Here is a 12,350-nt window from a genome sequence, read left to right on the forward strand (position 1 = left end):
TGAAGCACAATTATTCTAGTTCAAAATTGTCACGAACACTTGGCACGCATGCTTACACTGTAGCGCACCTAACGTAATTTAAAAGTAGAACGAAAACGGGACGAGATTCGCTTACCGCTTCACGGAAACAGAGTCCTTCGGATCCTAGGCCTAACGGCCGAAATCGGAAGTCGCCTGCGGTCCGGCGATCGGACGAGTTGAGCCGGCCGCGCTGTGCTGACCCCGGCTGACCACGCCTGGTTGAACCATGAGAGGTGTCGTCGAGTTGAGAGCCAGAGACGCAGTAGAAACGGACCGTAAAACATCTGTCCCGTAAAACGCAGAAGGAGCCAGCGCCAAAACCGCTACGTCTGGCTGCGTCGCCATCTCCGCGACGACCGGAAGCGTGTAAACCGGGACTGGCCGGGAAGTTAGAAAAGGCGCGGCAGCGGAAGCCACTGGGCGGAAGCTTTACGTTTCGGTTTCGCTTTTCTCCGACATCGGCCACGGTCGCGGGCTGGTATGTTTGCGGCTGGTTGCGACGACGCGAGGGGCCACGAAAAGACGCCGAGTTGGCCGAGTACGAGTCACGGCCCACGATACGAGCAACGGGCCATTTGCCCCTGTCGACCGGCGATGCGGTATCCGCGGCTTAGTGTCACGATCGGTTTGTTGCCGTGCACGTTGACTCAAAGCTCGAAGTTATGCAGTTCCGTCAGTTCCGTTCCGGCACCAGCCGCACCACGTTTTCCGGTGCATCGCACGTGGAGGCCTTTCGACGCATTCAGTGAACGTAAAGATCGCGCCCGCTGTCTTCGGTGCTGTGGAAGAAGTTGGGAGACGGAAGAAGCATCAAAACCAAGGCGTTTAGGACTCCAGTCCGGGCCGCCGGTCCACTCTGAACGAGAGGCGACGTGTGTGTGCACGCTTTGAGGAAGCCTCCACGTTTCGCCGCGCCAGACCTCGCCGATCGCGACCAGACCCCGAGTCCGAGAGGCTCTTGCGCAGCCAGGAACGGCAGCGAGGTAGGAGCTGCTCGTTCTGCGCAACCATGCAGTGCTCTACAGTGCTCGGAGCTCTCGGTGTCATGCGTGCTTGCACCGAAGCCTTTGTGACCCCTTCGGACGCGCAAGTCGTACTTCGCAAAGGTTTGGACGGGGCCGCCCTCACCGAGCAGCTCCGCTAAATTCCGCTTACTTATGATCGCAATAAAAGCTTGCGTTTGTTCTCGGGAAAAAAATTGCGGGACCGCTCTCCGCGCCGCCGACGAGGTTGGCCGCCACCATGTTCTCAGCTGTTCACTCGCTCCCGCAGCGAGCGCCTTCCGATAATCCTCCCCGTTCCAAAATGCGATGCGATCTTCGTTTACATGGGCTGAATGAATCCGCACTCGCCATCTCGATCCACCTCTGTCTAGCGACTTTAATGCGATGCGCTTTGCGCATTATGCCGTTTACATGACCGCATATTGAATGCGGCAACTGGATTCAATGCGACTAAGTCGCATTCATGTAAACGCGGCTTATGTTATTTTTCGACATGTATGATGTATGTAACGATACCGGTGGTAAACGATGGACGTTTTTGTTGGAAGATGGCGGTCGTCTTTCTGCATGTATGGTTTAGTTATACCGGTGGTATTGTGGTATAGGCGTTTCGTTGGAAAGATGGCGGTCGCCTACGTCATCGGACGCAAAATCATACCAGCCATACCGAGTCATATCGGCGAGCAAACCGGCTGCCAGTATAGACAGACCCGGAGCCATAGCGGTGCCGGTATCTCCAGTTATGGAGAACGCAAAACCAAACTAGCTGCATGTATAATAACAATAAATTATGATGGTGTCATACCAGGACTGTACAAGCAGCAGGTTTGTTTCTTGTACGTTTTTCCAATAGGGGTGAGTCCTTTGACTTGTCTCCTTGATGTGCGTGTGCTAGTTGTTAGACAAAAACAATGTACCGCTCGAGTTATTTCGTCTGCCCTCTCTTAAAGGCGAAGTCGAGCTCGCTCGTAAAGACCTGCGCTTCCAAAAGTCGCAGGAAAGGCAAGACAGACGCAGACGACGTTGCAAAGGAGCAGACGACGCTCAGATAGGGGGTCGCGATCACCCAATCGAGGCGCGGCGTTCTGACATCGCCGCTACCCCCTGCGCAAGAAGCAGACGAACTTGTCCACCGCATAGCACCTTCAATCAACTTGCACTGGAATTGCCTTGAAACCAGGATAAAGCCCCTCGATGTGTTTGCGTTTGTCTTGCAAGTAGCGTCAAATGCGCGAGTGCACGAGGCCCATGTCTCGAGCGGCCCTTGGAAGCAAATGGCGGCGCAGCACTGAAATGAGCGGGCCTTGGAAGCGAATGGCGGCGGAGCACCCGCTCATGGCACGTGTCTCGCGCGCTTGCACAACAATGGTTGGCGGTACTTGTAAAAAACGCTTTTATCAAGGGGCTTTAAACCAGGACAGTGCACAGCGCTACTTGGTGGTGCAGCGCGAAATCGGTGCAACATCGAGGAAAAACTGCGCCGCGCCAGGGCACCGCGGTGACCGCCACCATGCATCACCTCGCATTTTGTTTGTTTCGTGCCAACACGGTATGTATTAGCTCACGCCAAAGAAGGTTTTGGTTTTTGTTTTGCCAAGTCTGCATTCTGAGTCACTTTTCTAGCGATGTTGTGCGTCACTAGTTATTTTGAGCTGCAGTTTGAATTATGTCTATGTATACAAGATAAAAAGGAGATGAAAATGTGTAGTACAAACCAGAATTGAGAGTCAGCAGTGTCTGTGTTCTTTCTTTGTGCAAGTTAGCTTTTTAAGTGGGGCAAACTAGACATAAAAACATAAATTTTACCATAATATTCACACTTCTATGGATGAAAATGAAAGGTGTGCTTATGCTCCAAAATTGCTCTTTGGTGCTCCAAAATGGATATTTGGCTGCTCCATAATGCCTCAGACCAATCACATCACTCACTGATCCAGGATACCCGAGGTGTTGTTACACCGAAGCTATGGTGCGTGGATCGCGTTTAGCGTTCTGTCCTGCCCATACACCAAAAGTGGTCCCCAAGTGGCAACACACGACGTAACAGAAACCTGAGTGTCGTGTTGTTGCCTGTCGCGATCCAGGCGGTTAGGTGTAGAGATGCTGGCGAAAAGCACGAGCGAACGCGTGTGTCGCTGTTGTCACGGCGTGCCAACTTTCGGCTGCTTCAGTTTCCGTGGACTGTCACAGTGGGTAGTGACCCGCAGCAGAACAGGCGTCTGCCACATACACCACAACTGTTGGGACGCTGCCAGGATCGCGACCGGCGACAGCATGACACTTGTATGACGTCATCAGGCGGAAATCGAGGGACCACTTTTTTGGGCGCGGTAAACACACCAGTCGGAGACGCATTCCAGGCACCATACCGAAGCGTAGCTTATTTCGTAAACCTACATTTAACTAATTTTTTTTTTTACTTAATGATTACCACGGTCTTATGTGGCCTTGCTGGTGGGAGTGAGGTGCGGTCACATTTGGGGTGACTTACCGGCCCTTTTGAGTGCACATTGAAAAATGGGCAAGCAATCTGGATCGTCCATAGCGGCTTATGTTGTTCTTTTTGTCGAAGAAATTGCTCCAACTCAGTGTATTTTGGCTTTATTTTATTTTTCACAACATTGCTCCTTTAGTCAGTCAGGGGCCTGGCAGCTTGAAAGCATGTAGATAAATTAGTAAATTGCATGAAACTGTGCATTGTGGTTCCTTCTTGGCAGGATTGCATCGAAAAGAGCACCTTTTAAATTTGTTTCTAGATCTGTGTGCGAGCTTCCACATTTGACGCAACAGCACCTTACGTGGCTTTAAAGTTGACATTTATTCGGGGATGTGGCTGATATTAATGCTAGAGATGTCACTTGCATTACTACTTGCTTTTAACAAGAATTGGAATATTCTGCCTGAAGTGCAGAATATTTCTATTTGGTAAATTCCCTACACGTAGCAGTTGGTTTTATGAAATAATAGCAGCAGGGTTACGACGTAATTTTGTAAAGTAGAGTGTCTTTAAGTAGAACCCTGATAGGGAAATTCATAAATACATAAATCTTAACAAATTCTTTGATATCTCGTTTCTTCAAAGAGCTCAGATCACTAACGTGTCTGCTAACTGGAATAATTTTTCATGGTCTCTTGAAGTTCTACTGCACTTTGAAAGCAGTCTATGTGTAGCTGGAATTTATTCTCTCGAGTACTACTACTAATTTGGCCCACCTGACTGGTTTCGGTTGAGATATGTATTGGTGTCATCCAATATTTGAAAATGCCTACTGGTTTAATTTTGTTTTTGTTTATAGAAATCTTTGGCTGTTTTATTTTTTAACAAATTTTTTTAACGTAAGTTTTAGAGCCAAATGTTTCCAACGTCATGATCTGTTGTCGAAAGCTGCGCCTGCCTACCTATCATTGAAACTACGACTAACATTTTTCTAAAGGTACAGTAATAATTGCTCCGCCGTTTCACCGGTATGAAAAAAAAAATTCCAACTTGCCTGCATATGTAAAAACATTGCGTAAAAGTGATTACATTGCTTGTTCTGTATGAAAAAAAAAAACAAAAAAAAAACATGAGAGATCTTTGCGTAATAAATTCTAGTATCAAAGATGCATTAAACTCAACACATACAGTATGGATCTCTGAGCTCGCTGCAAATGTTAGCACATTAAAAGATTCTTGCTTACAAAATTGAATCGGCGCTTTTGGCACGTTCACGGGTGTGGGCACGTTGCCATAAAACGTTTCAGGCCTCGTGTTGGCTTTAGTACAAAACTGTAAAAAAGTCAAAAGCAGCGACAGTCTTTGGATTCTAGCTATATTACAGGTGCACCATCATGCTGGGACTCGCCCTGTGCCAAAACTGACGAAAGGTATGCACATTGCACCTGGCTTGACCTTTCATGAGTAGGAGCACTGGTCGACAACATGTCTTTTTCACCCCAAGGGGATAGCAGACACTGTAAGCCAAAGGCAAGCCCATTCTCCACTGATGGACATTTCCAGTGTGTCCCGTGTCAGTCGGTTTTATAGAATATCACTAAAAATTATTGCAATAAGCAGGGCGACAGGACTTGTCAAGTTGTGCTATTTCAACTCCTCGTCTTCTTTGAAGTACACCAAACCAATGCTCATTTCTGTCACAACCTAAATGTTTTTCGAAGAAAACAATATTATGACTGACACAAAAAATTTGGAAATGATTTTAGTGGATCTGTAACATGTCACTAAATAGCAAAGACAAAGCAGAAGTCTAAATCCTGTTATGTAATCACAGGTTTTCCTGGTACCAAATGTTAAACAAGTGTTAGAAAAGTTGCTCTGCATAGGGCAGTGATGGAAACAATTTTCTTGGGGTACCCTTATTTATCTGGCATTCCATGAAATACATGAGAATTGCACAATTCATTGTGTGACCTTAGTTGCTTGCTCCTCTCTCAGCCATGCATACACTCTCAAGATGCAGTTCTAGACGTTTGCTGCTACATTAACCTGACACCTTCTACATGCAGTTTCAGTGTGAAGCAGTTCAAAAGAACCTTGTACGACATTCGTGTATATCGACCTGACTTCACGTCGGAGGTCACCGTAATTCCAAAATGCTCGCCTTACGTCTAAGAGGACACCCTCCTCGAATAAATTAAAGGATTGTGCTTGCCACCCTCCACTCACAATGCAAAAGCTAGCCATACACTGAGTCAGCAATTCACCCTTGTTCTCAATGCAGCTAGTACAACCTCGAAACAACACGACTCGTGCATCATGCAGTGTCCACAAAAAAAAAAAAAAAAAAAGGGACGTCGCAACAAAGGCGGTGATATGTTGCTGAAGGCCGTCGCAAAAAAACTGCCCGGGCGCATTTGTGGACGTCGAAATTGCGCTCGTATACAGTCACTGTTGTAAAATGGCAGTTGATGTGAGCATTTGGAGCTGGACAAGAGTTCTCTGGTAAGGGCAGTTTGTGGTCGCTAGTCGGGTTCCTCCGCTCTGGATGCCCTGTCCAACGCTGCAATCCACCTGCGGGGAATTTGTTTTAGAGCGCAGCTCTTAGGGGCCCGTTCCCGGCTTGAGCGGCGACGCCGTCGGCGTCGCCGTTGGCGTCGCCGTCGGCGTCGGCGTAACCAAGGTCATCCCAAGGTCACGTGACCCCCAAGGTCACGTGACCACTCCCAAGGTCATCTCAAGGTCACGTGACCCCCTGAAGGTCACGTGACCCCTCGAGGTCACGTGACCCCTTCCAAGGTCATCTCAAGGTCACGTGACCCCAAGATGACCCCACGTGACCCTTTGAAGGTCACGTGACCCCAAGTCACGTGACCCCTCTGAGGTCACGTGACCCCCGAGGTCACGTGGTCGCCTCCCCAAGGTCACGTGACCCCTTCCAAGGTCATCTCAAGGTCACGTGACCCCACGTGACCCCCAGGTCACGTGACCCCTCTGAGGTCACGTGACCCCTCTGAGGTCACGTGACCCCCCGAGGTCACGTGACCCCTCCAGGTCACGTGACCCCTCCAGGTCACGTGACCCCCAAGGTCACGTGGGGGTCACCTTTGGGGTCACGTGGCCTTGAGGTCACCTCCAGGTCACGCCTCCCCGAGGTCACGTGACCCCCTCCCCGAAGTCACGTGACACCCCCCCCCGGAGCATATTAAAGAATGAGGGGAGGAGGAGAAGGGGGAGGGGTCTACCCTCCCCTCAGTACCCTTCACTCCTCCTCCTCAAGAGCTGCGCTCCAATTCGGCGTTACAGGGATTTGTAAACGGCTTTCACTTTTTTCATCCATCGCTTAGAAGTGTACACAGCAAGGGTCCAACGAATTGAAACCACTTTAAAAAAAATTACTAAAATCAGTTTCGTGAGTTGTGACCCCGTAATTTCGCACAAAGCCGCAAGTGGGTGGTAATTTTTTTTTTTTTAGAAGTCGCAGAACATGCTATATTTTGGTAAAGGTTGCAACAAAAAAACATAATTTTCTTTTTACGGACCAGCATGAAGTTCAGTTTTTTTATGCCAATGGGAAAACGCATGAATATTGGGTATTCGCAACTTTCAGCAGTGGTGGTACCGCGGAGTGAGAATCGCGCTCTCTAGCTCCTGGATGATTGGCTTTGGAACGAAGGCGCTTGCTTACAAACTTCCTGACGAGGAAGTATGAGGTAAGACTCTTGTATCGCTCATATCTCGCAAAATTAGAATTGCACGTCGCAGACCCAAGTTCATACAGCTGTTCTACGACGATCATCCAGATGACCGGCATTTTAATAAGAACTAGTGCTTTCCTTAGGCCGTGAAAGTTGTAAATAGTAGTATTTGATTTAACAGAAGCAACAAAGAGGATGAGGAAAAGAATTATGACTTTACTCTTGTTCTCTGTTTGCCCAAAAAAATGCATCAATAAACCACAGGCACAATGTTTTCTTTAATTTTGTTTACTTTTACACTAAAAATAAAGGGGCACATACCTTAACCACTTTGTGACAGTCTCTTATGGCCATAACTCAATTTATGGGAAGCATCCTATTAATGTTACGTTCATGCGTGGCTGATTTCTATATTAAGATGCTATCAAAGATTGATTACTTTGAAACTATGCCAGACACCAGAAGGCACTGATGGCACCCTCTGGTGTGTCGCATGAATCTAATGTTTGCTTTTTTGGGATGCTTATAGCCCGTAGATTGAGTTATGACCATAATAGCTAGGCTATAGCTGAAAGTGGTTTAGTGCCCCTTTAACTGCATAGTGAAGTACAGGAAATCTTAATTGGCAAGATTTTTTTATATAAAAAATGCACCACCGAGCCTTATCTTTCTACTAAACCACAGTGCCGGTGCCTGCGAAACTTTTTTTTTTTATATTTTAAAAGTGGATTTGATCTATTAAGCAATTATGCTGCACATCACCAGAAACTTGAAACCCCTCAAAATCATTGAAGATTGCTTAAATAGTGACACTGCGGGAGCTGGTTCAGAGGACTTCTTCACACTGTCTTATACACGCCCCCCCCCCCCCCCTTTTTCTGTGTAACTTATTTTATAATAAAGACAATATACACAGATGCACACACGATTAATAATATTTAGGGCTGGGCGTCAATTAAAACGTTTAGCCCGATTAATCGCCACCCATCAATCGATTATTTAATCCACAGAACGAGCGCTGACTTGCAACTAAACGTTTAATAGTGAAAGCAGAAAGCATAAAAGGGACACTCAACCATGCCTGTGCTACCCAAACTGTCTTGTCACAGAGGTCTTCAGCTATCAATGCGTCACTTGCCCCTATTCATAGTTCAAAAAAGCCTTTGTTTTTCCGTTAACGCCACCGACGGCTTGCTGACACATCACGCTCCGTAATTAACATTACGGAAGGCCTCTATCACTTTTTGCATCACCTTATCTCGGTGCCTTCCTAACATAGTGGTCTCATCGAAGGACAGTTTACACTTGCAAGTCTCACAGTGCACCGATAGATGGCTGCCGACCGTAGCTCGCTCTCTGAGCCGGTTGTTCCAAGCATCCACCGGTTTGTCCAATATAACCCTTGCCACAAGAGAATGGTATCCTGTATACAACACCCGAGGTACAAAACACAAACGGTTTGGCATGCTTGTTGTTACAGCTGTTTTTTGGCAGCCCCTCTGCTTTCAAGTTGATCCTCGAACAAACTTGGCTCAATCTCTGGGGGCCGGAAAACACAAGCGGGATGCCATACTGACCTCCTACTTTTTTCAAATTATGAGATACGGTACTTTGTGCAGGTAGGGAATGACAACAGTCCTCCTCCTGTCAACTCTTTTCTTAGATGTAGAAACCCCGTTAACCCTCTTTAGAGTACATGCAACGTCGCTCAACAGGGCCGATGGAAGCCCAACATGAGGTTTAAATTTTTCCTTCTATCCAGTTGTCACCAAGGTAGTTGAAGTCACCACCTAACATACAAGAATCAGGGTAGCTACTATATAAGATACTTCCAATGCAGTCAAACAGTTTTTCTGAAAAACTGCTCTCCTGTCTTGGTGGGCCAAGAATAAGTCGTGAACGAGCGAGTTCTAATCGGTCCCAAACTATTTCTAGGTCGCTATCTAGAGAGGTTGACATCGCAGTAATAGATTTGGTAAGTGCAATGAGGTGAGAGCCCCTCCTTACGTAACAATGTTTGATATTTACAAAACAGAATGATTCACTTAGATGGAGCTCCACTATTTTGGCATTGGTATCATCAATTACGAAAGCAAGATCCTCTTGTTTAGAAGCGAGACTATGAAAGTTAGCAAGAATTAATGCGACATCTATTTCTTTTTGGTTGCGTGTTACCTTATGCTATTGTTCAGATTGGTTATCGGGATGAAATTACTCCAGCAAAATAACCTCGTCACCCTGTGGTGAATAGGCGTACTCTTTGTCATCTTTGTAGAGCTTATCATAAACAAGTTTGATTTTTACTTTTCTTCTCCTAAACTGCTGACTAAACTGCCTTAGCTTATACTATGATGAAGACGCGTTCGAGGTGTGATATCTTCTGGTACTATTTGTATTTGCTGGAAACACGCGAATGGTTAACCTTGACCCACGAGTCATGATGTGGGGACTCATGAACGTAAGGCCACAGTATGATCACATTCCTCTAGTTCTTTCCCCATGAAATAAAAATAAATCACAGCATCCTTTCTTCAAATCAGTGTCGTTTGTGTGACCAGAGAAAGAAGAGCGCAGTGTGTATTCACTGGTAATGTTTGTGTAACTGGGTGGCAGTATATCGGATGCATATATGCTATCGTCCAACAAACTGCCCCATTGCTACTATATGTCGTTATTATTCAGGGAGCATGCAAACAGGCGTACACATTGGTTTCATCTGTCGACAATCATACGCAACAAGTGGTCAGCAGACTTACCTCTGCACTTCCTCCGTGTCAGCTGCCTGAAAGAAGTAAGTCTTTTTCTGGTGGAACAGCTTGAAGATAGGACTCTTGGCGTCCACGCCATCGCCCTTCTCCGCCGGAGCTACCGAATACCCTGGGACCGGCATCGAGGTCAGGGGAAGTTCGTCCTGCACGTTAGAGACGGAGCGTTGCCAGCCTCGCCGTCTGCTTTCAAAAATGGTGATTTTCTTAATTAGGAAACATAACGTAAAGAAAAATGACCGCTCTAGAAAATTGGGTTTGCGAAATGCTGATACTAAAGTCGCTGCAGTAGGCATGTACTAAATTCGTTGCAACATAAGATCTAAAGAAGCTCCATCTACACAAAAGAGGGCTGGTACGTTAATAGAGCTCTTCTAGCAAAGTACATACTGTTCAATGGCAGGTGCTGAACACCTCATATAATGTTTCAAAGAGACTGTATGTGGTTATAGAATCACATGTTTTGAAGTGTCTCATTTTGTGACCCTAAAAAAGGTGTACTTTTACTGTGAGCACAATTTTTTACTAAGAATTCAGAGATGGAGCTTTTTTAGATTTAATGCCGCAGCTCAAACTACAAAGTTACCCTACGAGTTATGGTCGACGTGCCAAAATATCGTTCAATATCAACTCAAGAAGTAAGTGTCGCAACCTAAATACTGCACTTTTTTTATTTTGGGGGGGATTTGTACATATGGGTTCCATACAATTAATTTTTTTTTTTACTTTTTGCTTTCCTCTGTGTGCATGTTTCAAAGGGACACTGAAAAGGTATTTATGCTTGCCAAGTTTTTTATTTGTGCATGACAAATGAGAAACGAACTACCCAGAACAGAATTGGCGGCTTGAAATTCGCTTTCTTTCTGCCCGTAAACCGCCGATCGACAACTGGCCGTTTTGAGTTGAGCTCACTTTCTTCTCCGTGATCATGTGCCGTTTTTTATGATTTAGACACAACCACCAAAGATAATCAAAGTCGTGGGTCATCGAAGGCACACACTCAATATTAAAAATGGACAAAAATATGATACCCATTTTTTGTGGCTTTTAAAAAACTGCAAATATGTGTACTGTAAAAGAAAAAAAAAAGTCACAGCTACGCGATTTTTGGTAATTTTTTTATCCTTTTTATTTATTCTTTCTCCCAGTCCAATTTTGGTTTCGAGCAGTTGCGTTTTTTTTACTTTATTAAAAATACACGTGACGTTGTAGCAAAATATTGATTGGGTAGTGTTCTGACAAGATAAAATTGTTTTGGCAGGCCACATACTTACACCCTCCAAAATGTATTTCTTATTTTTTTTCCAGGCGATTTATTTTGGTGTCAGAAGACTATTCAATCAATATTTTGCTACAGCGTCACGCATATTTTTAATAAAGTAAAAAAACACAATTTTTTTCCTTTTAATAAAGTAAAAAAAAAACGCGAAGAGGAGAGAGGTGGCGGAAGTCACGTGGCTGTGATACTTTTCTTTTTCCATTCAACGTATTTGCAGCTTTGATTTGATTAAATTTGGTGGTTCTGTCGAAACCATAGAAAACGGCTCGTGACCACAGAGAAGGGAGTGAGCGCGTCTCAAACCGGCCAGTTCCCGATCGGCGGTTATCGAGCGGAAAGGAAACATATTTCGAGTCGCGAATTTTTTTCTGGGTAGTTGGGCTCTCATATGCAATGTACAAATAAAAACCTTGGCGAGCGTAACTACCCTGTCAGTGTTCCTTTACGTGTAGTGCAAGGGTTGTTCACCAACCTCCTCCGAGCGGAACGAGTAGAGGACGAAGTCGCTGTGCAGCGCAAACCAGCGCCTCGTCCAGGCTCCGCGGCCGTTTGTCTTCAGCCGAAGGTAGCTGCTCACGACGGGCGGCGAAAAGCAGGGCCCGGGTGAGCCGGGATCCCGCTCCTGGTCCGCCGACGAGTCCGGGTCATTCTGCAGGATGGCCGCCTGGCACGAGCCGCACACACGGCCCGGACGCCCGTTGTCGAAGGCCAGTTTCACCTTGTGCGACAGGCACTTGCTACACGCCACCTGGAATGCGGCAAAACCGCACACTCCTTGTTTACGAAAGAAAGGCGCTTACTCCTTACCAAAAAATCCTTGAACTCTTCTGTTCAACCTGTCGGAGACAGTTTGGCTTTTTCTTTTGGTTCCTTTATTCTCTGCTGCCTATTTTCGGCCTCGTTACGGGGCCAGTGTTAGCGTTTCCCAAAAGAGGACGTGTGTTGCATTTCCCACGGATTAACGGATTCCCTAAAAATCCACCAATGGATCTTCCTGTAATTTTTTCGCCCCTTTTCTGTGCTCTCTGCCTGTCAGACTGTAGCGCCAAAGCGCTACAGTCTGACAGGCACTCGTGGAAAGAACCACATCCATACCAGATCCATACCGCTCCTGGAAGGAACCGCATCCATATAACTCGTGGAGGG

The 12,350-nt window shown here is 46.2% G+C and overlaps 1 protein-coding gene across 1 annotated transcript in view; it reads right to left on the reverse strand.

The window, feature by feature from the left end:
- Window positions 1-4,570: 4,570 nt before the first annotated feature.
- LOC120841456 (FYVE, RhoGEF and PH domain-containing protein 2) overlaps window positions 4,571-12,350 on the reverse strand; it is a 59,010-nt gene continuing 51,230 nt past the window's right edge. Inside the window, exons 16-18 of the mRNA XM_040212344.3 lie at window positions 11,677-11,952; window positions 9,917-10,071; window positions 4,571-6,036 (exon numbers count right to left, since the gene is read on the reverse strand). Of these exons, the coding sequence (XP_040068278.1) occupies window positions 5,988-6,036; window positions 9,917-10,071; window positions 11,677-11,952 (480 nt within the window). The 3' untranslated portion in view covers window positions 4,571-5,987. The remainder of the gene's footprint in view (window positions 6,037-9,916; window positions 10,072-11,676; window positions 11,953-12,350) is intronic.

This window comes from Ixodes scapularis, unplaced genomic scaffold (assembly GCF_016920785.2).
Source record: "Ixodes scapularis isolate PalLabHiFi unplaced genomic scaffold, ASM1692078v2 PGA_scaffold8__174_contigs__length_109621045, whole genome shotgun sequence".
In the NCBI taxonomy this organism is placed as follows: Eukaryota; Metazoa; Arthropoda; class Arachnida; order Ixodida; family Ixodidae; genus Ixodes; species Ixodes scapularis.